The following is a 24,010-nucleotide window of genomic DNA, read 5'->3' on the forward strand; positions in this document are numbered from 1 at the left end:
CCTGGCTCCTCAGGGCATCCAGGGATACGCCACGGCAATTGCATGGGAGAGAGTGGGGCTGGGGGGCTGCTTGGGAGCTGCTGTGGGGCTGGGGAAGCTGCTCTGGGGGTGGGGGATCTGCTTTGGAGCTGCTGGAGGTCTGAGGGAGCCACTGTGGGTCAGGGGCGTTGGCTGTGGGTGTGGGGCAGCTGCTCTGGGGATGGTGTGAGGCCGCTGTGGGTCTGGGGGAGCTGCTATGGGAATGGCGTGAGGCCGCTGTGGGTCTGAGGGAGCTGCTCTGGGGATGGCATGAGGCCGCTGTGGGTCTGGGGGAACTGCTCTGGGGATGGCATGAGGCCGCTGTGGGTCTGGGGGAGCTGCTCTGGGGATGGCGTGAGGCCACTGTGGGTGTGGGGCAGCTGCTCTAGGGATGGCGTGAGGCTGCTGTGGGTCTGAGGGAGCTGCTCTGGGGATGGCGTGAGGCCGCTGTGGGTCTGGTGGAGCCGCTGTGGGGATGTTGTGAGGCCGCTGTGCGGCAGATGATTCAGCTGAGAAGCTGCTGTGGGGCTGGTGGAGCTGCTCTGGGGATGGCGTGAGGCCGCTGTGGGTCTGAGGGAGCTGCTCTGGGGATGGCGTGAGGCCGCTGTGGGTCTGGTGGAGCTGCTCTGGGGATGGCGTGAGGCCGCTGTGGGGCAGAGGATTCAGCTGAGAAGCTGCTGTGGGGCTGGTGGAGCTGCTACGGGGCCGCCACGGGGCGGGGAAACCCCGGGCGCACGCGCGGGAGGGGCTGTGGCCTCGGAGCGTGAGCGGTGGCACGCAGGAAGAGGCGTGGCCTCGAGGCGCTGACGTATTTCCGGTTCCGGTCTCTCCCTTTCTCTCTCGCAGCGAGGCCGCGGGTGCGCGTGGGGTCGGTCCTGCCGCGGGGCCGGGGCGGGGGCTGCGGGCCGCGAACGGGAATGGGAGGTGGAGACCCCGGGGTCTGTGCTGGGGGCAGAGGGGGAGATGGAGGGGACGAGGACCCTGGGGTCTGTGTTAGGGCGGGCTGTGGGGGACAGGGACTCGAAGGGAGGTAGGGGCCCCGGGGCCTGCCCTGATGGGGGCACAGGGGTTTGGGGTCTCTGCTGGGGACGGACGGACGGACGGGGACATCAAGGGGCCTGTCCTGAGGGGGGCGTGGGGGGACGAGGACCTCGGGGTCTATGCTGAAGAGGGGACAGGGACACCAGAGCTCAGGGGGCAGTGCGGACCCAGAGCCTCCCCTGAGGAATAGATGGGGCTGACACGGCCGACATCCCCTGCAGAAGCGAACAGCGCCAAGATGCAGATCTTTGTGAAGACGCTGACAGGCAAAACCATCACCTTGGAGGTGGAGCCCAATGACACCATTGAGAACGTCAAGGCCAAGATCCAGGATAAAGAAGGTACTTGCGGGACTGAGGAACTGGGGACAGCTGCTGCCCTCCTCTCCTGCCATCACTGTGCTTCTCTCTGCCTCCTTACTCAAAGGGGTGTTGTAAGGAAGAAGGATAAAATTTTTAGCAGGGATTGTAGCAACAGGACAAGGGGGATCAGGTTTAAACTGTGAGAGGGGAGACTGAGATGAGCTCTCAGGCAGAAATGTTTTGCTGTGAGGGTGGGGAGGCCCTGGCCCAGGTTGCCCGGAGCACTGATGGCTGCCCCATCCCTGGAGGGGTTCAAGGCCAGGTTGGATGGGCTTTGGAGCAACCGGATCCAGTGGGAGGTATCCCTGCCCATGGCAGGGGGGTTGGACTGAATGGGTTTTGAGGGGTCTTCCAACCCAAACCATTCCATGATTCTTTCTGTCCCGCAGGGATCCCCCCTGACCAGCAGCGCCTGATCTTCGCGGGCAAGCAGCTGGAGGATGGACGCACACTGGCAGACTACAACATCCAGAAAGGTACCCTGGCTTTACCGGGGTGGTCTGGGGGACACCAGGGCCTCCCTGGCAGCGCCTGGCCCTGTTGTGACACTTCTGTCTCCTTTCAGAGTCCACCCTGCACCTGGTGCTGCGCTTGCGTGGAGGCATCATTGAGCCTTCCCTCCGCCAGCTCGCCCAGAAGTACAATTGCGACAAAATGATCTGCCGCAAGTACGGCCCTGAGTCCCCGCAGCTCCCTGTGGAGTGGAGACCCCCTTCCCCATGGAAACAGGGCTCTCCTGTGGAGTGGGGACTCCCTTCCCATGGAAATGGGGCTCCCCCCATGCGGTGGGGAAACGAGGCCGTCTCCATGGTGATCCCATTGCCATAGAAATGGGCTTCCCCTGTGGGGTGGGGACCCACTTCTTGAGGGAAACGCTGCTCTTGAGGGAAATGGGGGCTCAAGTGGGATGGAGACCCCTTTCCTTTGGAAATGGGGCTCCCTTGTGGGATGAGGAACCTCCTTCCTGGCAAATGGGTCTCTCCTGTGGGGTAAGGACCCCCTTCCCGGTGAAACAGGGCTCTTCCTGCGGAGAGGGGACCCCCTTCTTGTGGGAAACAGAGCCCCCCATGGGCTGGGGACCTGCATATCGAGGAAGAGGGGCTCCCCTGTGGGGTGGGGCTCCCTTTTTCAGCTGAAACGGGAGTGGGGACCCCTTTCCCTGGGAAAAGGGGGTTCAGCTGACGTTTCCCCACTCCAGGTGCTACGCTCGCCTGCACCCCCGCGCTGTCAACTGCCGCAAGAAGAAGTGCGGCCACACCAATAACCTGCGCCCCAAGAAGAAGGTCAAGTAGAGCGGGCCCGGCCCGCGCCCCCCAATAAAGCAGCGCAGAGCTCCTGCCCGCTGGGTTTTTTTTTTGTCCAAATGGCCGCGGTTTCCGAGAAAAAAGGGGCGGAGGGAGGGCGCGGCGGTGCCGGCGGGGGCCAGCAGGCGGCGGTGCCGGCCCCGCTCCGCCCCGCGGGCCGCGAGCACCGGGCATGGTGAGCGGGGTGGGACCGGCACCGGCGGAACGGGCCTGATCCGGCTCGGGCCGGGGGGCGATCCGCTTCGGGCACGCGTGGCTGGGGGGGGGTCCCGATCCGGATCATACAGGCGTTGCCGGGGGGGGGAACCCAATCGGGATCATACAGGCGTGGCCGGAGCGGGTCCTAATCCGGATCATACACCCGTGACCGGGAGCGGGGGGGGGAACCCAATCTGGATCGTACATGCGTGGCTGGGGGCTGCCAATCCGGATCATACACGTGTGACCGGGGGAGGGGACCCAATCCGGATCACACACGCGTGGCCGGGGGTTCCCATCCAGTTCATACACGCGTGGCCGCTGTGAGTCCCGGTCCCGTCCGTGCAGGCGTGGCTGGGGGGTCGCGGAGTGTGGGCACCGGGGTTCTTGGGGGGGAAGGAGGATCCCAGGGTGTGAGCAGGGACATAGGAGGGTCATGATCTGGTTGGTGCCTGTGTGACCCGGAGGTTGGGGGGTGTCATGGTCCCGGTCCCAGTCCAGTTTGTCCACACGTGGCTGGGGGGGGATCCCAGAGTGTGGGCAAGGGCTGGGGGGGGTCCTAGTCCAGATTGTGCATGCATGGCTGGGTGGTCCTGGTCCCAGTCCTGATGTGGTTTGCACATACCTGGTTGGGGGTTCCTGGTCCCAATCCGGTTCATGCAAATCTAGCTGGGCCGGTCCTGGTCCCAGTCCTGATCCGGTTTGTACACGCGTGGCTGGAGGTCCCAGTCCTGATCCGGTTTGTACACGCGTGGCTGGAGGTCCCAGTCCTGGTCTGGTTTGTGCACGCCTTGGGGAGGGGGTCCCAGTCCGGTTCGTGCTCACACAGCAGATGAGGAGGGGGTCCTGGTCTGGTTTGTGCGTGCCTGGCATAGGGGGTCCTGATGCAGTTTGTGCACAGGGCTGGGGGGGTCCTGGGCGGGGAATGTGGGGGTTCAGTGCCAATTTATCCACACGTGGCAGGGGGTCCTGGTGCTGCCTGTGCTCCAGCGCTGGGCTCAGAGTTCGCTCAAATCCAACACGGGGTGGGAGATGCCTCAATCCCCATCACGGGGGGAGACACCCCCAAGTGATGCCAGCTCTGCCTGAGCCCATTAGCAGTAGCCGAGCCGCACTGCATACCAGTGTCACCGTCACCCCATGCCACCGCCATCCCGTTCTCCCACAGACGGGTGAGGCCGTGAAGGTGCTGCTGCAGCGGCTGCAGGAGCTGCAGAGCGAGCGCGCCGAGGCGTACCGGCTCCTGGAGGAGTGAGTATTGGCACCGCCATGGGAACAGGGGGTCCCCAACAAGGAACTGAATCCCCCATCCTGTTTCTTCTGCATCCTGCGGGAGGAGATTGTGGGGGAGCAGTGGGCATCGAGGTGGCTGATGAGCTCCAGCTGGCAGGGGATGACCATGCCGGACACCTGGATTCTATTTCAGCATCCGACAGGCGATGATGGACTTCCTGAGCCGCAGGCCTGTGGAATGAAAAGTCAAAAAAAACCCAATACCCCCCTTCCTAAACAACAAAAAAGCAGCTGTCAAGCTGGTCCCGTGCAAGGGGTGAAGCCTGGTTGTGGGTCTGGGTAGGAAACCCCTCCCGGTGCTGCTTGCAGGGGTTGACAAAGGGGGCTCAGCACCAAGATGTTGGGGTGTCGCCATCCCGGTGCGTGACGGTGGGTTTTTCCCCGTCCCCGTGTGTAGGGGTCACCAGGCGTACCTGAGCAGCGCACCCCACTATGACTTCCCGCGGTACCGGCAGTTGGTGCACGAGGTGACGGTGGCCTTCAGCGGCATCTCGGGCGAGGTGCTGCGCATCGCGGGGCGCCTGCGGGGAGAGCTCGCCCGCCCCGACCTGGCCCAGCACCTCGCTCGCCTCCAGGAGCGCGAGCAGGAGAAGTTGCAGCTGGTGAGGGATTGGGGGGGGGCTGGGGCTGCTTTTGGGGGTGAGGGATGGTCCCCCCACTGCCGCGGGCACATCTGGGGCTGAATTTGGGGTTACAGATCCCAGAACTGCCATGGGGCAGGCAGGGCTGGGGCTGCTTTTGGGGTGGGAAGGGTTCCCCCCATGTTCTGGGGCTGCTTTTGGTGCTGGGGGGCACTCCCCACTGCCTGGGGCATGGCTGAGGCTGAATTTGGGGTACCCCCGCTGCCCAGGGGAAGGCTGGGACTGCTTTTGGGGTGATGGTGGGGGGATTCCTAGTGTCACTCGGGGCAGAGCTGGGGCTGTTTTTGGGGTGGGAAGGGATCCCCCCCATGTTCTGGGGCTGCTTTTGGTGCTGGGGGGCACTCCCCACTGCCTGGGGCATGGCTGAGGCTGAATTTGGGGTACCCCCGCTGCCCAGGGAATGACTGGGACTGCTTTTGGGGTGATGGTGGGGGGTTCCTAGTGTCACTCTGGGCAGAGCTGAAGCTGCTTTTGGGGTGGGAAGGGACACCCCCACACTGCTCTGGGGCTGCTTTTAGGGTGGGAAGGGACCCCCCCCTGCTGCTCTGAGGCTGCTTTTGGTGCTGGGGGGGGGACTCCCCACTGCCCAGGGCATGGCTGAGGCTGAATTTGGGGTTGTGGGTACCCCACTGCCCAGGGGAAGGCTGGGACTGTTGTTGGGGTGATGGTGGGGGGGTCCCTAGTGTCACTCGGGGCAGAGCTGGGGCTGCTTTTGGGGTGGGAAGGGACCCCCCCCATGCTCTGGGGCTGCTTTTGGGGTGGGGGGCACTCCCCACTGACTGGGGCATGGCTAAGGCTGAATTTGGGGTATCCCCGCTGCCCAGGGAATGACTGGGACTGCTTTTGGGGTGATGGGGGGGGGGGTCCCTAGTGTCACTTGGGGCAGAGCTGGGGCTGCTTTTGTGGTGGGAAGGGATCCCCCCCATGTTCTGGGGCTGCTTTTGGGGTGGGAGGGGATCCCCCGCTGCTCTGGGACTGCTTTTGGGGTGATGGGGGGTCCCTAGTGTCACTCAGGGCAGAGCTGGGGCTGCTTTTGGGGTGGGAAGGGATCCCCCGCTGCTCTGGGGCTGCTTTTGGGGTGGGGGGTATCCCTGCTGCCCTAGGGCAGGGCTGAATTCGGGGTGCAGGGTCTCCCCTCTGCCAGGGCACAGCAGGGGCTGCTTTTGGGGGTGGGGGTCCCACTCGTGTCCCCCCCGCAGACGGCGCAGCTCCAGCTGGCGCGGCAGCGGGCGCAGGACCATCCCGACGCGGCCGCCCATGAGCAGGAGGTGCGGGAGCTGAAGCACAAGTAGGTGATGGCCCCACATCCAGCTCCCCTCTCCCCCTCTTTTGGGATGGCAGCATCACCTCCCCCCCCCCCCCCGCATGCCGGGACCCCCTCCCCGCCTTTCCCACCCCCTCCAGCCCAGGGGGGCCCCAGATGGTGCCTTCAAAAGCCCCGGGGAGGGTTTGGCGATGCTGCGGCCGCGGTCCCTCGGCCTCCCCGGGCTGAGTGTTTCATAAACAGCGCGGGGAAGGCGAGGCGGTCCGCGTAATACGCTCCATATGGGCTTTATTTATAGTTTCCATCCGCTCTTTTAGGCTAATTAAAACCATTGAGGCAATCAGCGAAATTCTCCAGGACCTCAAGTACGATTCGGAAGAAGCTGAGTGATGGGTGTCCCCATGGGAACAGCCGGAGGGGCCGGACGGTCAAAGTGGGGCCCCACGCGCCCCCACACCACCCCAGCAAGGTGGGCGCCTTCCCCTCAGCCCCTTTTCTTCAGCACAGGGTGGAGAAACCCCCACCCCGGGAGAAACGGGGACCCCCCCTAAATCCCGAGGCCCCTCAGCAGAGGGGTCTGGGGGGGAACCAATTCCCTCCCCGGCTCCGCCAGGGCTTTCCCTATGGGAAACCACACCCGGCAGTGCCAAGGGGTGCCGCGTGTTGACCCCTGTTGGGAGAGGCATCTGCTCGAGCCCCACGGCAGCAGCGCCCCCAAACCTATGCCCCCAGCCAGCTCCGGGCCCGCCCCCCAGGTGCCCCATTCCTCCTCATCCCAAATAAACCCATCCCCACGGAGCTGCGCTGAGTGGCGTGGTGTATTCCATGGGTCCCCCTGTGCCACCTTGGCTCCATCCCATCACCGGTGACGAGGGACACGGGGGCTCCAGGATGTGATGGTGGGGGACACGGGGGCTCCGGGATGTGATGATGGGGGACACGGGGGATCCGGGATGTGGGGATGGGGGACACGGGGGCTCCGGGATGTGATGATGGGGGACACGGGGGATCCGAGATGTGGTGATGGGGGACACGGGGGAGCCGGGATGAGGTGATGGGGGACACGATGGGGGACACAGGGGCTCCGAGATGAGGTGATGGGGGACACGGGGGCTCCGGGATGTGGTGATGGGGGATCCGGGATGTGGGGATGGGGTCATGGGGGCTCCGAGATGAGGTGATGGGGGACACGGGGGCTCCGAGATGTGGTGATGGGGGACACGATGGGGGACACGATGGATCCGAGATGTGGTGATGGGGGACACGGGGCCTCCAAGATGTGGTGATGGGGACACGGGGGATGTGGGATGTGGTGATGGGGGACACGATGGGGGACAAGGGGGATCCAAGATGCGGTGATGGGGGACACGGGGGCTCCGAGATGTGGTGATGGGGTCACGGGAGCTCCGAGATGTGATGATGGGGGACACGATGGGGGACAAGGGGGATCTGAGATGCGGTGATGGGGTCATGGGAGCTCTGAGATGTGGTGATGGGGGACACGGGGGCTCCAAGATGTGGTGACGAGGGTCACTGGTCCCGTTTGACTGTGGTGACAGGGGACACGGTCCCCCTTTGGCTGTGCTGATGGGGGACACGGGAGCCCCAGGCTGCGGTGACGAGGAACCCGGGTCCCCCTTGGCTGCCCGCTGCCTCCCCGTCCCCGCGCGCCGCGGCCGCTCCGCTGACGCAGACCCCGCTGGGGTTTCCGAGGTTTATTGGCATTAAGCTTAAATCTGTTCCTAATTGACTGCAATGGAACCAAAATAAGGCTGGTTTGAATCAAAATTGGAGCGGTCGCTGGGCAAAGCCCAGCAGCCTCAGCCCAGCCCGTGTGGCTCCCCGGGGACGGACCCCCCATGCGCTCGCACGTGGGTCCCCAAAATCACTTCCCGGGGACTGCAGTGAGGGTGGGGGTCCCCGCAAAGCGCCCGTCACCCCCTTCACCCCCGAGGCTGCTCCGGCTGGTGGTGAAGGGGCGAAGCCGCGGGGTCCCCCCGTGCCGGGCGAGGCTGGGGGCTCCCCTCGCCGCTGCGGGGGGTGAACGAGGGGGTCCCCAGCCAGCTGCCCCCCACCTCACCCCATCCCGTCCCCTGGGCTGCGCTGCGCCCCGGCCGCTTTCCTGCTCCGCGGCGGCGGGGCTGGGGTGGGCGCGGGTGGTCCCGGGTGGGCGCCGGGCGCCCCGTTTCATCCTGCCGGCGCTCGGACCCCCGCGGACTACAACTTATCGCCGGGAAGCACCTGCGGAAAGGAGCAGAACCCCGCGTCGCCGCCGGCCGCGCGTCCAGGGTCCGGAGCACCCCGCATCCCCCCTCGACAGCTTCCCAGGGTTTGGTGTCCCCCTATAGCGCTCCACCCCAGGATCCCGGGGTTCAGGGTCACCCTGCATCCCAACCTCAGAGCAGCCCAGGGGTGGGGGGGTCACCCTGCAGCCCCCCAGAAGGATCCTGGGGGGGAGTGGGTTCATCCTGCATCCCCCTCCCTATATCACAGAGGTTGGGGATGGGGTCTCACCCTTCATCCCCCCTCCAGCATCCCAGGGGTTTGGGGTTCACCCTTCAACCCCCTCCAAGCGTCCCAGGGGTTTAGGGTTCATCCTTAATCCCCCCTCCAGCATCCCAGGGGTTTGGGGTTCATCCTTAATCCCTCCCTCCAGCATCCCAGGGGTTTGGGGTTCACCGTTCACCCCCCCTCCAGCATCCCAGGGGTTTCGGGTTCATCCTTAATCCCCCCTCCAGCATCCCAGAGTTTTGGGGTTCATTCTTAATCCCCCTTCCAGCATCCCAGGGGTTTGGGGTTCACCTTTCACCCCCCCTCCAGCATCCCAGGGGTTTGGGGTTCAGCCTTAATCCCCCCTCCAGCATCCCAGGAGTTTGGGGTTCACCCTTCATCCCTCCCTCCAGCATCCCAGGGGTTTGGGGTTCACCCTTCATCCCCCCTCCAAGCGTCCCAGGGGTTTGGGGTTCACCCTTAATCCCTCCCTCCAGCATCCCAGGGGTTTGGGGTTCACCCTTCACCCCCCCACCAAGCGTCCCAGGGGTTTGGGGTTCACCCTTCATCCCTCCCTCCAGCATCCCAGAAGGGGGGGTTCACCCTGCATCCCCCCCCCATCCCCACGTGGCCGGGGAAAAGAAGTGCGAAAGGCTCCTTACCTACCTGGTTGCGTGCTTTGTGCGATTTCTGCAGCCACACGCGCCACTGGTCGTAGAGTTTGATGCCGAGGTTGGAGCAGCCGTAGGCGTGCTTCTTCACCCACCCGAAGAACTGCTTCAGCTCCCGCCGCAGCGTCGTGTTTTGCTCCCCCCCTTTGGGGTCGCAGCCCCCCGCCGCTCGCTCTGCGGGACGAGGGGGTCAGCGGCGCCGCGGGGTGGGGGGACATGGCTCAACCCCACCCCGATGCCACAGATAACGGGGAAAATGAGCGGCTTTTTGGCTTCGTGCTGGGAAAGCCGAGCTCCAAATTGGCTCCTTTGCAAGAAATCCAGGTGCTGGGCATGGAGCGGGGAAGGGCCCCCCGGTTTGGCCGGCGGCACTCACCGCTGCGCGGGGTGGAGGCGGCGGTGGGGTTGCTCCAGTCGCTCCAGATGCCGGCTTTCTTGGAGCCGTAGATGCCGAAGGGATTACAGCGCACCTGGACGAAGTAGACAGTGCCGGGGCGGAGGCCGGCCAGGCGGCAGGAGGTTTGGTTGCCCACATCATCCACGACCTAGGGAGGAGAAAGCAGTGCTGGCATTGGTTGAGCACCCCATGGCATCTTCGTTGGGCATTGTGAGGGCATGGTTGGACATCCTGTGGCATCATGGTTGGGCACGATTGGGCATCCCTTAGCATCTTGGTTGGGCATCCCCTGAGCATGGTTGGGCATCCCTTGGCATCTTGGTTGGGCATCCCCTGAGCATGGTTGGGCATCCCTTGGCATCATGGTTGGGCACCCCTTGGGCATGGTTGGGCATCCCTTGGCATCATGGTTGGGCACCCCTTGGGCATGGTTGGGCATCCCTTGGCATCATGGTTGGACATCCCTTGGCATCACGGTTGGGCACCCCTTGGGCACGGTTGGGCATCCCATGGCATCATGGTTGGACATCCCTTGGTATCACGGTTGGGCACCCCTTGGGCGCGGTTGGGCTTCCCATGGCATCATGTTTAGGCATCGGTTGGGCATCCCATGGCATCATGGTTGGGCATCCCATGCTGTCCCAGCCAGGCATCCCGTGCCACTCCCCACCACCCATGGGTGATGCCGACCCACCTTCCACTCCGAGCTGTCCTCCACCCGGTACTGGATCTGGTACTTGGCTTGGAAGAGGAAATCCTTGAGCGCCGGCGGGGAGCTCCAGCGCACGCTCAGCTGGTCCTCCAGGTCGCCCACCCGGCTGACGTGCACGTCCAACGGCGGGTCCGTGGTGACTGCGGGGACAGGGCAGGGGCTGGCGGGGCCGGCGCACGCAGCACCGCGGCACCGCGGGGGTTAAGGAGTGCGCGGATGCCAAACCCCTCGAAAACAGCCTCATCGGATCATCAGGAGCAATTCTGCTCACGTAGAGCCCATTTCCTGCTGCCCCCCCAGTGCCGCTCCCCGGTGAGGTCATGGCAGTGACGTCACGATGCCGTCGCTCACCCACGTCGAGGATGTCCAACATGACGACGTCGGAGACGGCCACCCCCAGGCGGTTGGATGCTTCCACCCAGATCTCGTAGGGCGTGAAGAGTGCCAGGTCCTTGGGGATATGGCAGGAGTAGGGCCCGGCCGTGTGGTATTCCTGGCAGGTGTTGTCTCGGCCGTACCACCTGCGGGTGGGCGCTGAGTGCCGGGACCAGCACCGCCAGAGCCGAGGATGCTCACCCATCCCCAGAGGAAGCGGTTGCTCCCGGTGGGATCGCGTCTCATTTATCCACCACTCAACACCACCGGCATTGCGCTGCCGAGGTGTTGGGTTACCGATCCCATGGCTCATCCGGCAGCTCCCGGCTCAACCGGCGCTGCACAGCTTCTCCTCACCCTCCTCCTCCTCACCTTGAGGCGCTGAGACCTGAGGAAACTCATCCCACCAGGGACCACCCCGAAGAGGAGGCACCGGGCTCCCTGCTCCCACCACCCCGTTAAGTCAGTAAATCCCACACTGTTCTATTTTTCCGGGAATTAAGGGGGGAGCAGCCTCACCTGAGCTTGTACTTGAGGGTGTAGTTGGTGTGCAGGAAGGTCTCCCCTTCCGTCCCTGGCGCCCACGTGCAGGTGAGGTCCTTCATGTTCTTGGACCAACAGCTGATGTTGACGGGTTTTTCGGGGGGTACTGGGAGAAAAGGAGAGAAACTGATAAGAATTGGAGGGGGGTGAAATGGCACAGGGATCCCCAAGTTGGAGCCCCGCAGGGTTCGTCTGCCACAACTTCAGCTCCAGAGCTGTTTGTTTTCTTTCAGCAACTCCAAAAAACCCCCACGTCCAAGCTGCATTCCCAATGAAGCCTCTATTCCTAGGACAGAGCATCATCCTTAAAATAGCCCGAGATAAAATCTTACGATTATTGATTCGGACAAGTGTAATTTTAACGAGGGTTTGCCAAAAAAGCCATTCTGCTGCACGCCTGAGGCTGCGGGACGGCGCACAAACCGTGGGGAGGAGATGGGAAAGGAGCAGCTGAACAAAGCCGTTAGAATCATGGAATGGTTTGGGTTGGAAGGGACCTCAAAGCCCATCCATTCCCACCCCTGCCATGGGCAGGGACACCTCCCACTGGATCAGGGGCTCCAAACCCCATCCAACCTGGCCTGGAACCCCTCCAGGGATGGGGCAGCACTGCTCTGGGCAACCATTTCTGGTTGCAAAACATTTCTGCCTAAGATCTCATCTCAATCTCCCGTCTTTACGCTCAAAACCATCCCCCCTCGCCCTATCCCTGCCCTCCCTGATCCAGAGCCCCTCCCCAGCTTTCCTGGAGCCCCTTTCAGCACTGGAAGCTGCTCTGAGGTCTCCTCAAAGCCTTCAGACCGAACAACCCCAACGCTCTGCCTCGGTACAAGAGGTTCTCCACCTCTCGCATCCCCATTCCGAACCCTCGGCACGTTTTGGCACGCCCCAGGGTGTCAATCCCTATGGGGACCCCCCCAAACCCCAAACCCCTCCCTGGAAGCATCGTCAACGCTGGATGAAACCCGCCACGAGCCGGCGCTGCCGACGACGTACGTCCAACGTAAAGGCAAGAGCCGGCCAAGATGCCGCCGTCTCTGCTGTGACACACCAGGTTGTCCCCCGACTGCTGCTTGGAGCCGTTGAGGTGGGTGAGGGCAACGCTGAGCGTGGTGGGACCCAACGGCGTGGAGAGGGCGGCGGGCAGGCGCCGGCCGTTCAGCGTCCAGTACAGGTCCTCGGCTTTCAGGTGAAAGTCGGGGCTGACCGTGCACGTGGCGACCAGCGAGGAGCCGATCAGCAGCGTCGGGTCCTGGGGGGAAATCACGGCGGGGTCTGCACCGAGAGACAGAAAACGGGGGGATGAGAGAAGAACTTCATAGAGATATCTCTCTTTTATATACATTTCCACCTATTTGGAGTCTATTTTGTATATTCTCACGTTTATTTTATGCATTTCCATCTATTCGGTGTCTATTTTGTATATTCTCACACTTATTTTATGCATTGAAAGCTATTTTATGCCTATCTTATATATTCTCCCATTTGTTTTATGCACTTAAACCGATTTTATGTCTGTTTTATATATTCTCCCACTTATCATATGCATTTAAACATATTTTTTGTCTATTGTATATATTCTCCCACTTATCATATGCATTTAAACCTATTTTATTTCTATCATATATATTCTCCCACTTATGCATTTAAGTCTATTTTATGTCTATTGTCTATATTCTCCCACTTATCATACGCATATAAACCCATTTTTTGTCTATTGTCTATATTCTCCCACTTATCATATGCATTTAAACATATTTTTTGTCTATTGTTATATATTCTCCCACTTATTTTATGCATTTAAGTCTATTTTATGTCTATTCTATATATTCTCCCACTTATCTTATGCATATAAACCTATTTTATGTCTATTATCTATATTCTCCCACTTATCATATGCATTTAAACCTATTTTATGTCTATTATATATATTCTCCCACTTATCTTATGCATATAAACCTATTCTATGTCTATTGTATATATTCTCCCACTTATTATATGCATTTAAACCTATTTTTTGTCTATTGTTATAGACTAATAAATATTCTCCCACTTATTTTATGCATTTAAGTCTATTTTATGTCTATTGCATATGTTCTCCCACTTACCTTATGCATATAAACCTATTTTATGCCCATTATCTATATTCTCCCACTTATCATACGCATTTAAACACATTTCATGCCTGCTTTATATATTCTCACCTTTATTTTAGACATTTCAACCTATTTTATGCCTCTTTTATATATTCTCACCTGTATTTTACGCATTTAAATCTATTTTATGCCGATTTTACATATATTTAAGTCTAATTTATATGTTCAAATACACCTGGGTTTATATATTCAAATGTATTTTATTCCATAGATGCTTAAATATATGTATTTTATCACTTACGTAGGCTTAAATAGAGAGATTTTGTACAAATATAGATATATTATGTGCGAATATATAATATTTACGGAGTTTTGGAGGTTTTTCGCCCCTCTTTTTGCAACGCCGAGGGCTTCCCGGCCAAACCCCGGGGTGATCCCCATCCCGTCCGTGATGGAACCCCCCAAGTGGCTCCATTGAAGACCCTTCCACTGCGAAGCTTCAAAGCCGCGACCGCTCCGTTGGGTTCTCGGTGGCCGTCGGCGTTCCCGGCTCCGTCCGCACGCGCCGGGCTGATATCCCAAATGACCTCCCGGAAAGCCCAATTAGCGCTCCCAAACCCTCGTTACGCCGGAGACATCGGCACCCGGTGGGGGGGTCTTGGGGTGTAAACGCATCGGGATGCACTGGGGGGGGTGGATGGGGGGGGGTAAAAGCATCAGGGTGTAAAAAATTGGGGTGTAAACGCATCGAGGTGGGTGTAAAAGAATTGGGGTGTAAATGCATCACGGTGTAAATGCATTGGGGTGGGCGTAAAAGCATTGGGGTGTAAAAGAATCAGGGTGTAAACGCATCAGGGTGGGTGTGGAAGAATTGGGGTGTAAAAGAATTAAGGTGTAAATGCATCGGAGTGGGTGTAAAAGCATTGGGGTGTAAAGGAATTAAGGTGTAAATGCATCAGGGTGGGTGTAAAAGAATTGGGGTGTAGAAGAATCAAGGTGTAAATGCATTGGGGTGGGTATAAAAGCATTGGGGTGTAAACGCATCAAGGTGTAAATGCACCGGGGAGGTGTAAAAGCATTGGGGTGTAAAAGAATTAAGATGTAAATGCAACAGGGTGGGTGTAAAAGAATTGGGGGTGTAAAAGAATTAGAGTGTAAATGCATTGGGGTGTAAACGCATCAAGGTGTAAATGCACCGGGGCGGTGTAAAAGCATTGGGGTGTAAAAGAATCAGGGTGTAAATACATTGGGGTGGGCGTAAAAGCATTGGGGTGTAAAAGAATCAAGGTGTAAATGCATCAGGGTGGGTGTAAAAGAATTAAGGTGTAAATGCATTGAGGAGTGAAAGCATCAGGGTGCGTTGGGGCAGGTGCAAAAGCATCGAGGAGTAAACTCATCGGGGTGTAAACGCATCGGGGTGCATTGAGGTGGGCGTAAAAGCATTGGGGTGTAAAAGCCCGGGGGATGCTTTGGTGCCGGGCACCCCTGGGGCAGCTCGGCGGCGACGGCACGGATCCATATCCCCCATCCCCAACCAAACCCTTCCCGGGGAAGGGGATCCAACCCCCATCACCCCCTCCTGCAGCCGTGGCCCTAAATCTCCTGAATCTTCATCTAAACCAGAAGAGAGACACACACGAGCACTCTAAAACGGACACATTTCCCCTTCTCCGGGCGGAACCCTCGGGAAAAGCCAATTACTTATATTTATATATATATAAATGGGTATATATATATATATATATATACATACACACATTTTTTACACACACATATATATATATATACACATACACATTTTTTTACACACCCACATACATATACGTATAAATATATATATATGTGTGTGTATATATATATACACATTTTTTACACACATATATATACACACACATTTTTTTACACACACATATATGTATAAATATATATATGTATATATATGTGTGTGTATATAAATATACATATATATACATATATACACATATATATACATATATACACATATATATACACATATATATACATATATATACATATACACACATTTTTTACACACACACATATATATGTATATATATATGTATATATATGTGTGTGTATATATATACACATATATATACATATATATACATATGTATACACATATATATACACATACACACGCATTTTTTTACACACACATATATACATATATATATTTAAACATATATATGTGTGTGTATATATATACATATATATACATATATATACATATACACACACATTTTTTTACACACACACATATATATGCATATATGTGTGTATATATATACATATATATACACATATACATATATGTATATATACACATATATTATACACATATACATATATGTATATGTGTATAATATATATAATATATATACATATATGTATATTATGTATATATATACACATATATAATATACATGTATATAATATACATATATACTATATATATGTATATATGTGTAATATATATATGTGTGTATATATATGTATATACATATATATGTATATATATATATATATATATACACACACACACACACACACATTTTTTACTTGCTTTCCCCCCGAAGCCGAACATGTGTTTTAAAAGGGAAAAGTGTGAATTTTTCCGACCGGAGAGGAAAGGGCCGGAGAGCCGCCGGCAGCCTCTGGAATGTGCGAGTCACAAGTTAAAAAAAAATACCTGTTTGGGGATTTTATGGCTTTCCTATTAAAAAAAAAAAATAGCCGATCAGGTGCTAAGTAAGGGCTATAAAGTAAAACCACATTTCCAGGGTGTCGGGAATGTTTATGCCTTTCTGCCGAAGGACCGGGTTTCATTTGATTTTTATATCGGTGTTTTAAGGAGTTGGGAAAGAAAAGAAAGAGGGGGGAAAAAAAACCCCTCCGATAAGTGTCGGAGAGCGCGTGGTTAAAAAAGAGATTTATTGGGATGTGCGGGGAGTGATGGAAAAAATAATGGAAATAATCGCCTCGGAGAACAAAAGGAAATTTGGGCAAGAAAAAATTGGGCAAGAAAAATACCTTTAAATGGATATCTATGGATATAGAGCTGTGGTAAAGCTCAAAGAGCAAAGCTTGCAGGGGGGCACAGCACCAGAAAGGGGTTTATTCTGCTTTTCCAGTGTTTTTTTCCCTGTTCGTGTCTCCCACGGGCGTTTCTCGTGCCCGGCGCGAGGAGGGGTGTATAAAAAGCGCAGCATTCCAGCGAGCGCGGCCGCGCTGAGCCGAGGGGGAACATTCTCTCTCTAAAAGGAGATTTGGCTTCGCCTTTCGGCAGCGCCGCACGTCGAGGGGCTCGGGGTGGCGAGGAACCGGCGTGGAGCAGCGCCTGGAGTCCCGTTACCGGGGAGAACCCAACGGTGCAGGATCGGCCCCAACGGGACCACCGGGGAGAACCAAACGGTGCACGATTGGCCCCAACGGGACCACCGGAGAGAACCCAACGGTGCAGGATTGGACCCAACGGGACCACTGGAGAGAACCCAACGGTGCACGAGTGGCCCCAACGGGACCACCGGAGAGAACCCAACGGTGCAGGATTGGACCCAACGGGACGACCGGAGAGAACCCAACGGTGCAGGATTGGACCCAACGGGACCACCGGAGAGAACCCAACGGTGCAGGATTGGCCCCAACGGGACCACCGGAGAGAACCCAACGGCGCAGGATCAGCCCCAATGGGACCACCGGGGAGAACCAAATGGTGCAGGATTGGACCCAATGGGACCACTGGAGAGAACCCAACAGCGCAGGATCAGCCCCAACGGGGCCACCGGGAAGAACCCAACGGCATAGGATTGGCCCCAATGGGACCACCAGGGAGAACCCAATGGAGAGAACCAAATGGCGTAGGATTGGTCCCAATGAGGCTACCAGGGAGAACCCAACGGTGCAGGATCAGCCCCAACGGGGCCACCGGAGAGAACGAAACAGCGCAGGATTGGCCCCAACGGGACAACCAGGGAGAACCCAACGGCGCAGGATTGGCCCCAACAGTGTCGCTCGGGCGAGGGATCGGCCCCAGCGGGGTCCGTCGCAGCCCCCCACAGTCGCTGGTGGGTTTAACCCCTCCGACTGGTGGGAAGAGCGCCGGGGTGGGTATTGCTCTGGGCCAAAACCTGTTTGGATCCAGCGGCTGTGGTTAAAAAGGGATTTGGGGAACGTTTTCCCTCCTCTCTCCGCCGCTTCGGCGATTCCTGCCCCAATTATCGTCCCCATTGAGGATGCGTTGGGTGGGGGGGTGGGAGCGCCGGGGTCCCCCGGTTCTGCTGGGGTCCCCCCGGTTCCGCGGGACGCGGCGGCTCTTCTTGGCGAAGCGCTGGTGCGCGGTGGAGCGAACATCCCTCGCCCTGAGAAATTCCCATCGCGGAGAGGAAGCCAAACTTCCTGCTGCGGGGAACGGGGCTTCGCCTCCCCTTCGCCCCAAGAAAGCCATGGGGTGGGGTGGGGGTGAATTGGGGTGTAGGGCTTTGTCAGGGAGGGGGAGCCCTCCTGAACCCCACCCCCCCGCCCTTGGCAAGGGGGGACCCCGATCCCTGTAGGGCTGAGACCGCGCACAGCTCAGCACACAGGTGGCACCTCCTGGACACCCCCAAAAGGGCACCACTGCCGACCCCCCCGGGGGGGGTCATTGTTTTAAGGGGGGGGGGGAGCTCCTTATAGTTCTGGGTGGGGAAATGGGGATTCATTGTTCTCTGGGATGGGGGGGGCGGCTTTGCGGGGGGAGGGGTCCCCGTTATTCTCAGCAGGAGCTGGGGGGGCTCCAAGGCTGAAGGGGGGGGGAGCACATGGGGGGGGGGGGGGGTCAGCGCCCCCGGGGGTGGGAGGGGAAGGGGTTCGCTATTGTTCTCCGGACGGGGTTTCCATTGTCCTGGATGGGGAACGGAGCCGCATTGTTCTCCGGGAGGGGGGGGGGCAGTATGGGGGGGGGGGGAGCAGCCTTTTTGAGGGGGGGGGTCCCCTCTTTTCCCAGGGGAGAGGGCGCACTCGCTGCTCCGGGGGAGAAGGGGGGGTCCCTGCTGCTCCCCGCGACCCAGAAAAGGCTCCTCTATTGTTCTTAGGGGGGGGGGGGGGGTCCCCGTTAGCCGGGTTGGGGGGGGTTCCGGCTGCCCCGGGAGGGGGGGGCAATGATGCCCCCGGGGCGGCTCCGCATCCCGGGGCTGGGGAAGGGGGGGGGGGGAAAGGATGGACAGACGGACACACAGCCCCCCCCGATGTGAACACCGCCATGAACCGGGGGACACACAGACACCCCCGTAAGCACCGACCCCGAGATGAAACGGGGGGGACACAGACACCCCCCCCCCCCCCCCCCATTAAGAAGCGAAGAGGGGCTCCGCATCCCGGGGATGGAGGACGGGACGGACGGACACCCCCGTACGAAGCAGAGGGCGCACAGACACTTTGCCTTCTATCCCCCCCCCCCAAAATCAGAACAGGTTCCGCGGTGAACCGGGGGACACACGGACACCCCAACAAGAACAGGGGGACACACGGACATCCCGGGGCTGCGGTGGAGCGGGGGGACGGACGGACACACAGACACCCCCCCCCCCGCGATACGAACCGGCACTTCGGGGGGTATAGGGCCCCCCCATATGAACCGGGGGGGGACTCGGAGCAAAGGGACACGCGGATGGACAGACGGACATACAGACACCCCCCCCCCGCTATGAACCGAGACCGCGATGACCCGGGGGGACACACAGACCCCCCCCAATATAACCGGGGGGGGGAGCTCTGCATCCTGAGGGTGGGGGACACACCGATGGACAGACGGACACACAGACAGCCCCCCCCCATGAACCACAGACGGACACACAGACCCCCCCAAATTACCGGGGGGGGGGTGTGCTCTGCATCCCGGCCCTGGGGATGGGGGGGAGCGACGGATGGACAGACAGACACACAGCCCCCCCTTATGAACCCCCCCATGAGCCGGGGGACACACAGACCCCCCCAAATTACCGGGGGGGGGGTGCTCTGCATCCCGGGGACAGGGGGGAACGACGGATGGACAGACAGACACACAGCCCCCTCTTACGAACCCCCCCATGAGCCGGGGGACACACAGACCCCCCCAAATTACCGGGGGGTGCTCTGCATCCCGGGGCTGGGGAGGGGGGGGGGGAGCGACGGATGGACAGACAGACACACAGACCCCCTTATGAACCGAGCCCCCCCCCCCCCATGACCCGGGACACACACAGCCCCCCCCGTAAGAAGGGATGAACTGGAGGATGGAGGGGGGGACCCCCCCGGTACTCACAGGCGGTGGCTCCGGCGCGGGGGGGGCGCGGGCAGAGCAGCAGCAGCAGCAGCGGGAGGGGCGGCATCGCCGGTGCCCCCCGTGCCCCGTCCCGGGAAGCGCCGAACAAGTCTGAGCGAACCCCCCGGTAAGCAAAGCCCTAAGTGCCGCCCTGGCCCCGCCCCCCGCCCCGCCCCCGGGGGGGCAGAAAACCACCGGCCCCGCCGCTCCGGGACGGGGTGCGGGGTGCGGGTTAGGGGGTGCTGCCCCCCCCACCCCTCCACCCCTCCACCCCCGAACCCCACTGTCCGTGGGTAAGAGCCGCCTCCCCACGGGTAACCCACGGGGACCCTCCCGCACCCCCCTTTCCCCCCCTCAGGAGTGTCATTGGGGGACCAAAATCCCATTAACACCTTTTTTGGGCGATATCTTCCCATAAATCCAAATATTTCCTATGAAGTCCAACATCTCTGTTGGGTTTTTACCCTAAAAGGTGACACCCCCCCCCCCCCCAAATTGCTCCAACCCCCCCCCGGGGTTGAGGCTGTTTGTCCCCCAGCGGGGATGGTGGGGACACGTCCAGTTGTGCCACCGGCACAGCGGCAAAGCCATCGGCATAAGCATCGCACCCCCATCCCGGTACCCCCTTTGTCCCCCCCCTCCACCCAAGGGGGGTGGTTTGGTGGCACCGGTGCTCCGCAGTGCCAGGGGTGGGTGGCAGCACCCCAGGACAGCAGCTCCTGGCTGTGGCTGTCCCATCTGCACAGCCTTTAGGTCTGCTGGAGCCTCGGGGTACCCCAAGAGCACCCCCACACCGAGGGGGGGGGGGATGTGGGGTGTGTTCCCCCCACATGGAGGACGCAGAAGAACCTGATGGACCTGAACTTGATGTTGGGATGGGACCAGAAGCACTGAGGCTGCGGGACCACTGCCGCCACTGAGGTTTGCAGGTGACTTTGGGGGTTCAGAGCTGGGGGGGGGGGTCGTTTCCAGCCCATGGGGACATTGTCCGGTGGCTTTCGTTGCCCCTTTGCTCCCTGTCCCAGCTCTGCATCCTCTCCGCTGCGCGAGGATGAGGGATGGAGGGTGGAGGGTGGCTCAGGGGTCCCAAGGGGGGGACTCGGGGGGTCAGCGTGAGCGACAGGCTCAGCCCCTGCCCCATAGCCCTGGGTGGGGGGGCACTGAGACCCCCAGAGCCATGGGGGAAGGTTGGGGTGCAGGCGGCGTGGAGTCAGCCGGGGGTCTCGGAGGCGCTGGGCAGCGGCCAGAGGGGCTGCACGGATAGAGGGAAGAATAGAGAAAGGGAGCGAGAGGGAGGCAAAACAATGCCTGTTCCCATCGCCCCGGGTTTTTTTGGAAGCTTCTGAACTGTTTTTGTTGAAATTTCCCAAAAACGTCAGGCGCCGGGAGCCACCCAGCACTGAGAAAGCCCAGCGGCCGCCGTCCGGGCGCGGGAATCACGGCCGCCCGCGCTCCAGACCCAGCGCCCCATTCCCCGCGTGGGACCCAGCGGTGGGTGCTGGGGAGAGGGACACCCCCCCCAAATTCCGAGCACAAGCTGGGATCCCCACCCCCCACCTGCGCTGCCCACGCCGCGTCCCATCCACCATCTCCTGGCCGAGCCAAAAATGGGATTTGGCGTTTGGGAGAGCATCGGTGGGGGGCTCGGAGGGGGGGACGCCCCTTCTGGCGCTGACAGGGGGGACGTGGGCAGCTTTGGCAAAGGCGTCGCTAAGAGGGGGTCGCCTGGGGGACATCGAGAGTTGAGGGGAGCGTTGGTCCCCATTGGCGTCACCTCGGATGTGCCCACAGTGCCGCTCCTCGACATTCGCCCTCCCTGCCCCGTGGGATGGGGACAGGGTTGGGGGGCAAAGCCAGCCCTGACCGAGCTGTGCCGTACCCCGAAACCGCAGCAGCAGCGGGTGTGGGCAGGATGCGGCCGGCGGTGGGGCGCAGGGGACACCGAGCCGCCCTCGGCGCTCTGAGTCAGCGCCCGGGCAGACGTGGTCAGCGCTGCCCTTTGGCAGTGACCTTTAAAGAGCTGCTCCCTCCTGCGCCGGCCGCGCTCGAGAGGCAGAATCCGTCCCAGCAGCCCCTCTGCCCCCCGGATCGGGCCGGTGGCGTCACCGCGGTGGCCCCGTGGCTCCGTTCCCAGGGCCTCGTTGCCCTGTGGCTGGGCAGGATCCGACCGTGGGGCCCAACTCCCAAACAGCAGAGCCTGCGCAGCCGCCGGCTTCCTCCCTCCAGAGGGATCCCAGACCCTGGGGTGGCCCTGGTGGTGTCCCCAAAGCCAGGCTGAGCATCCCGGGTCCGCATCGCCGCGCTGCCAAGCCCTCCATCGCGTGTCACCGGGACTGGGCCCAGCACATCTCTCCTGAATTAATCTAATTACTCGGTTTCCCAGCCAGAGCTCGCTCCATAAAGTCCTTGGACAGAGACAGCATCTGGCTCAAGGGCCAGGGTGTAAAAAACAAACAGCCAAAAAACCCCAAACCCAGAGAAAAAGCCGTCGGAGAGGCGCAGCAGAGCAGCCTCCGACTGCCTGCATCCTTTAAAGTGACCTGGGGGAAAAATAAAGAGGCTAGAAATGCAAAGAATCCAGCAGAGTTTTCTTTATATTCACATTTCCACATCCATGGGTAATTTATAACCCGATTAACCCCTTCCCTGCCGCCCCCACCCTCCCCCCCAACCCCTTCACTCAAGAGCATCTTCGCAGCGAGTGGCCGCACCTTCCCAACGCTGTTTGCTCTGGGAAGCACAAAAAGTCCCGCGATGGAGTTTGCTGAGCTCTAGAGGGGGGGAAAATAAATGCAGTTGGTGTCAAGGGGGTGCTTGAACACCAGGGATGGGATCTGCAGAGCTGCGACACAGGGGGTGGGTCCTGGGGGGGACCGTGGGGACCTCCCGGACGGCGCAGAGAGCTGTGGCTTCGTGGAAGGCTCCGGGAAAGAATGTAGGTGAGTAGTGAGAAATGCCAAAGGCATGGAGTGCTTCTGGAGAGGCAGAAGGAGGGCCAGGAATCACCCGGCAGTCAATATTTGCCAACTCGGTTGTTATGGGCTGGGAAGGGTTTCTTCCATTCAAAGGTGAGGAGATGGAGCCTGGGATGGAGCTCAGTGTCCCGTGGGCAGGTGCAGCCAAAGCGTCGCCCACCAGCGCTCATTCCCAGCTCCCGGTACCCGATCCGATGCGGTTTGGTCCCTCTGGGGGTCGGGGCTCCTGCACCATCCCTCCCGGCCCGTGGAAACCTCACCTGCGTCGCGGCGCTGTGATTTATGGTGAGAGCCCCCAATCTATCCCATTTACTTGGCCATCCGTCACCGGTGCCGGACACGAGGCGGAGGGGCTGGATGGGCTCCAGGAGGGGGAAGGGGGGAGCGAAGCCGACCTGGCAGCCCCGCCAGCCCGGCCGGAGAGCATTTTCTCCCAGCCCTTGGTTTGATTAACAAGATGAATAAACTGGCGGAGCGCAGCGGGGCGAGGAGAGGCCCCACTCCCTCCTCCCAGGGGGGCACAGGGATGCAGCCCCCCACTCCTCCTCGCTTGTCCCAGGGCATGGAGCACTCCTCAACTCTCAGATGGGACCGGGAGAGCCCCCCTTTCCCTGCACAGGGGTCCTGCCATGTGTTCCCCATTAGGGCTGGAGGTTAGTGAAGCCCCCAGCCCTCCTCCTCCTCCTCCTCCTCCTCACCCCGGGCCGCTTTGGGGTGCTGCCATAAATAATGTTAATGGGGAGGGCAGCGGCAAGGCAGCGCACGGGGCTAAGCCCGTGCCTTTTATGTCTTAAAGCCTGGGAAATCAAGGCTGTTAATCTGGGGTGTCAGGGGTGCCCCATGTCCTGGAGGGAAGGGACCCCATGGCACGGGGCGAGGGTGCAGGTGGGATGCACAAAGGAGACTCGGGGAGGCTCGGAGGGACACGGAGGGTGGCACACCTGGGTCTAACGCTCCTGGGGGTTTGCCACCGGTGCCAAAGTGCCCCCTGGTCCCCACGTGCCCCCCAGACCCTCTCCTCCTCCCAGTCCTTCTGTGCTGCTGGTGTCAGTGGAGCTCTCCCATCTCTCTGCATCCCTCAGTTCTGCTGTGCCTCTGATCCCCCTGTATCCCCCAATGTCCCTGCATCCCGTGGTACCCCTGCATCCCTTGGTACTCAGTACCTCCCTGTCCCCAGGACTCCGACCCTCTCACATCGCATGATACCCCTGCATCCCAGCACCTGAGCATTCCCCAGACCCCCTGTCCTTCTGCACCCCATGGTAACCCTACATTCCTGGTGCCTGAGCATTCCCTGGTCCTCAGTGTCATTGTGTCCACCCCCCCCAT

General features: G+C 59.7%; 3 protein-coding genes across 6 annotated transcripts; 2 read left to right on the plus strand and 1 right to left on the minus strand.

The window, feature by feature from the left end:
* Positions 1–771: 771 nt before the first annotated feature.
* On the plus strand, positions 772–2,758 carry UBA52 (ubiquitin A-52 residue ribosomal protein fusion product 1). 2 transcript variants are annotated; one of them, XM_054050327.1, is made up of 5 exons: positions 772–875; positions 1,281–1,400; positions 1,811–1,897; positions 1,987–2,089; positions 2,620–2,758. In XM_054050327.1, the coding sequence occupies exons 2-5, from the start codon at positions 1,298–1,300 to the stop codon at positions 2,711–2,713; spliced, it is 387 nt and encodes a 128-aa protein (XP_053906302.1). In that variant the 5' UTR covers positions 772–875; positions 1,281–1,297; the 3' UTR covers positions 2,714–2,758. The 2 variants fall into 2 exon arrangements, with proteins under 2 accessions (XP_053906302.1, XP_053906303.1); XM_054050328.1 differs by having other exon boundaries at positions 843–886.
* A 95-nt stretch (positions 2,759–2,853) lies between these two features.
* On the plus strand, positions 2,854–6,910 carry REX1BD (required for excision 1-B domain containing). Its single transcript, XM_054050340.1, has 5 exons — positions 2,854–2,900; positions 4,092–4,174; positions 4,614–4,818; positions 6,057–6,145; positions 6,439–6,910. The coding sequence occupies exons 1-5, from the start codon at positions 2,898–2,900 to the stop codon at positions 6,509–6,511; spliced, it is 453 nt and encodes a 150-aa protein (XP_053906315.1). The 5' UTR covers positions 2,854–2,897; the 3' UTR covers positions 6,512–6,910.
* Positions 6,911–7,703: 793 nt separating this feature from the next.
* CRLF1 (cytokine receptor like factor 1) lies at positions 7,704–19,828 on the minus strand. Of its 3 annotated transcripts, none has more exons than XM_054050302.1 (8): positions 19,707–19,828; positions 12,306–12,584; positions 11,286–11,415; positions 10,743–10,912; positions 10,374–10,531; positions 9,659–9,827; positions 9,267–9,456; positions 7,704–8,362 (listed from the first exon to the last, which is right to left on the minus strand). In XM_054050302.1, exons 1-8 carry the CDS (start codon positions 19,771–19,773, stop codon positions 8,065–8,067), a joined length of 1,461 nt encoding a protein of 486 aa, XP_053906277.1. In that variant the 5' UTR covers positions 19,774–19,828; the 3' UTR covers positions 7,704–8,064. The 3 variants fall into 3 exon arrangements, with proteins under 3 accessions (XP_053906277.1, XP_053906276.1, XP_053906275.1); XM_054050301.1 differs by having other exon boundaries at positions 7,710–8,362; positions 9,274–9,456; XM_054050300.1 differs by having other exon boundaries at positions 7,711–8,362; positions 9,278–9,456.
* Between the last annotated feature and the right edge of the window lie 4,182 nt (positions 19,829–24,010).

This window comes from Cuculus canorus, chromosome 27, assembly GCF_017976375.1.
Source record: "Cuculus canorus isolate bCucCan1 chromosome 27, bCucCan1.pri, whole genome shotgun sequence".
Taxonomy (NCBI): Eukaryota; Metazoa; Chordata; class Aves; order Cuculiformes; family Cuculidae; genus Cuculus; species Cuculus canorus.